Source organism: Cariama cristata, unplaced genomic scaffold (genome assembly GCF_000690535.1).
Source record: "Cariama cristata isolate BGI_N322 unplaced genomic scaffold, ASM69053v1 scaffold11629, whole genome shotgun sequence".
Classification (NCBI taxonomy): domain Eukaryota; kingdom Metazoa; phylum Chordata; class Aves; order Cariamiformes; family Cariamidae; genus Cariama; species Cariama cristata.
In genome coordinates, this window is record NW_009636351.1 from 1,077 (window position 1) to 4,897 (window position 3,821).

Consider the following 3,821-nt stretch of genomic DNA (forward strand, 5'->3'; position numbering starts at 1 on the left):
CCAAGACTGTCAACGTGGGTTGGGGCTGGAAGGGTGAGGCAAGGGCTGAAGGGAGAGCTGTCGCAGGACAGGGGCAGGGGGGACAGAGCTGCAGACCGAGTGGTGCTAACTGCAGAGACAGTCATCTGTGCTTGTCTATGTGGATGAACTGTCTGTTGTTGCGTTGCCTCTGCTCATAGCCCTGGGGCTTCACCAAGTACTGTCTGGGGGCTTTGCATGGTCTGCATGTGCAGGAGTTATCTCTGGCTCTGAACTGAAAGACAGCATGGGGATAAGAAAGGATAATGAAGGCAGTGAAGCTCTCTTACAGACCCAGTTACCCAAATGTTGTCGGTATTGTGCTAATCCTCTACTCTTTGGTACATCACAATGGTCTTTTCAACTCCTTTACCAGCTCAAAACAGTAAGCAACACAGCTGGCAGCGAGTGGTGGCTGCAGGTCAGCTTTTAGTAATGCAATTTCTCTTAGGAGAATCATAGGATTATCGAGGCTGACATCCAGCATTATTCCAAATTGAATTGTACCCTGCTTTTTCAGTGCCAAAGTGCAAAAAAAGGCATCTACCTAAGGGGAGAGCCCATTTACACCAGAACCTCAAGGAGCTGCCTTCACCTTGTCCACGTGCACAATTTTCTTCCCAGGCCTTTCCAAAGGGCCAAGTACACATCCTTGTTCCTCAGGCTATAGACCACAGCGTTCAGCAAGGGAGTCACCACAGTGTAAGTGACAGAAATCAGAGTGTTCTCCTCTAGGGAACAGGTGGATTTCAGCCTTAAATAGATGATGGAGGCACACCCGAAGTGCACAACCACCACAGTGAGATGGGAGGCACAAGTGGAAAAGGCTTTACGTTTCCCCTCAGTAGAGGGGATCTTGAGGATGGTGTTGAAGATCTAAAAGGTATGAGAGGAGAATCAACAAGAATGAGCTAAACACAACCACAACACAAAAAATAAAAATTACTCTCTCAATTCCATTATTTTCTGTGCAAGCTGCCTGAATGGCAGGATCCATGTCACAGAAGAAGTGATTAATTTCCTTCTCTCCACAGAAAGGCAATGTGAATATAAAGTAGGTATGTATCAGGGACAAGGTAAAGCCAGTCACCATCGCAAAGGCCACTAGCTGACTACAGACTCTGTTGTTCATGAGGATTCTGTAACGTACTGGTTTACATATAGCCACACATCAGTCATACCCCATTGCTGTCAGAAGCATACAGTTAGTGCCTCCAAAGCCAATGAAGAAAAACATCTGAACAGCACATGCAGTGAAAGAAATGGACTTTTCTTCTGTTATTAGATTTACCAGCATCTTGGGAATGACAGCAAACGTGTAGCAAGTTTCTGAAAAAGAGAGAATGAAAAGGAAGAAGTACATGGGGATGTGAAGATGACGAAGCCTGATAATTGTCATTAGCAGAACATTTCCAGTGAGAGTGACCAGGCAAGTCAGGAAAAAAAAGACAAATAATGGACTCTGCAGATCTGGAAAATCTGAAAATCCAATCAAGATGAACTACATCGCTTTGGTTTCATTCATCATGAAGTTTCTCATCTAGAAAGAGGTCATTGACAAAAAGAAATCTGACATGGATGGTGAGAAAAGTAACGTTTCCCCTTCATAATCCCCAAAGCATAGTATAACAGCAGGGAGTAGTCCTCTGACACAAATGGACAGGTTTTCTACAGTGAAGCAATAATAAGAGCAAGCAAGAGAGATTTGTTTTCTTTTAAGTTCCCTGCTTCATTGCAAACTCTCCTCTCAGTTCAGGAATATTATTAAATGTAGTATTAGAAAACATTTCTTTGCTGTTCCTTCAGTACAAAGTAAAATGGTAAGAAAAACCAAGTTTGGTATCTTACTCTGAAGTCAGAGTAGCAGTTTAGTCTAACAGCACTGAACATACAGGGTAAAAATCACTTGGGCCTTTTTTGAGGCTGAATTCCCAATGGTTTATCTCACTACATAATGAATTTTGGTAATTGGATAAAACAAGCCAATGAATCCTTCTGTTTCAGTATTAGTGCCATTGCTTTCATATATTAACACTTTTAAATACATGTTAACGTTTTAAGTCAAACCTGACTATAATTAACAGCTTCATCACAATGCAGAGTGAACTATGAGGAAAGGGAAAACCAGGGAACTGTTTCTTTCAAACCAATAGTGGTATAAAAGAAAGAAACAGGGCTAGATCCATCATCACGGACACTACGCACGCTGCTCTAGAAATCACTGGGAACTTTGTTGTTCTCAAGAACCTGCGATTCAGCTTACCTGCAGGAAGCCGAATGCTGACTTGCAGAAGCTGCTGGAATTTCTTACCTAAAGAAACATACCTTTGATGACAACTCTAAAATCACAGATTGATGTCAACTTTGCTCATTCTTGCCATTAATGTCTTCCCTGAGATGTCAGTAGCAGTCTTTCCTATCTCCCTGGCAAGGACTGGAAAAAGAGGGGATAGACATCGTAACTACATTCCTATTAGGAGAAAAACTAGTGGTTAGAAATGCAGGGTATAGAAGAAACCTTCTCAATACCTGCAATTCACACAAGTCACACCTTTATACATCCTGTGAGACCTCTGGGGCATAGTCTTTGTGGTAAATCAAAACCTGGAAGTAATTGGTGACAGTATCATCAACAGGACATAATAAAATACTATGAACCTCACAGGTTTAATTCATAAATTAAAGAAAACAAATTAAGGAAAGCGTCAATGCAATTATAATCTAAAACTCTTCTCCCTAAAAAAGGGGAAGTTTTGTTCAAAATTATATAAAGTGGTTTTTTTAATATTAGGACTGGAAAATGGTTTCATTTTCAAGTCGGGGCTGGGGAAGATTCCTTCCACACAGTTTAACGCACAAACCCAAATAAATGCCTATTTTTCAAGAATACATTAACAGTTCTTTGGAATTATTTGGAAATAGTAAAGTAAAAAACATGGTAAATTCTTGTTAACGCAGTTGGAGTTACGAGTCACAAGACAAACTTCTGGGCCAGGAAATCAATGAGTCAACAAAATGCAATACGCCGTTATGACATAAAACGGAAACTCGTGAGTTAAATCTGTTGCATTTGTCATTGAAGAGTTCAGACTATAAAGAAATGCCACCTCTCAGACCTTATTATTTAGATTTGTTTGATAGTTCATAACCTTGGCCTCCCCTGTAAGCTTAGACCTGGTTTCATCAGTAACTTCTTGGTTAAGTTTTTAGCAAACTACACTTTTCCTTATTTTTCATATTCTAATTTTTCATATTCCAAAACTGAATGGACTGAAATGGAAAGAAAAAAACAACATAAACTGTCCAGCATTGATCTCTGGGTTAATATAATTCAATAGCAAGAAATATAAGGATACACACTACTTCAGAGCTCCTCCAGCTGAGGAGTATTCCAAAGGCTTAAGTGGCATAAAGTGGGAAGGCACTGAGAGAGATAACTGAGAAGTTTGTTCTGAACTGGGAAGGAGAAAAGGCAAATGGGGAATGGCAAAAGGCAATACACAAAATAAATCTCCTATAGTGCCCCAAGCAGAATAAGAAGTGGATCAAGGATTTCTAAGAGGTTAGAAGCAAAAAAAACACCCTTTCCTATGAGCTTAGAGGAAACAGGACTTGGGCTCCAGTCTATGAAAGGGGTTAAAATCCCTCCCATGAGAAACAGTATGGATGGTCCAGATGTAAAGTTCCACATGTGTAGTGTGCCCAGGAGTAACAGGTTTAGGACTTAGCAGTGTGCCTTTCACAACATGCAAAACTGCAGTCAAAAGTTGACTTGATACAGAATAGGATGATGAGATTCAGTA

The 3,821-nt window shown here is 40.5% G+C and overlaps 1 protein-coding gene across 1 annotated transcript; it reads right to left on the reverse strand.

The window, feature by feature from the left end:
- Positions 1-609: 609 nt before the first annotated feature.
- Positions 610-1,558, reverse strand: LOC104167590 (olfactory receptor 10T2-like). Its single transcript, XM_009707893.1, is given in 2 exon segments — positions 610-894; positions 896-1,558. Coding segments are annotated over 2 exon segments (948 nt in total).
- Between the last annotated feature and the right edge of the window lie 2,263 nt (positions 1,559-3,821).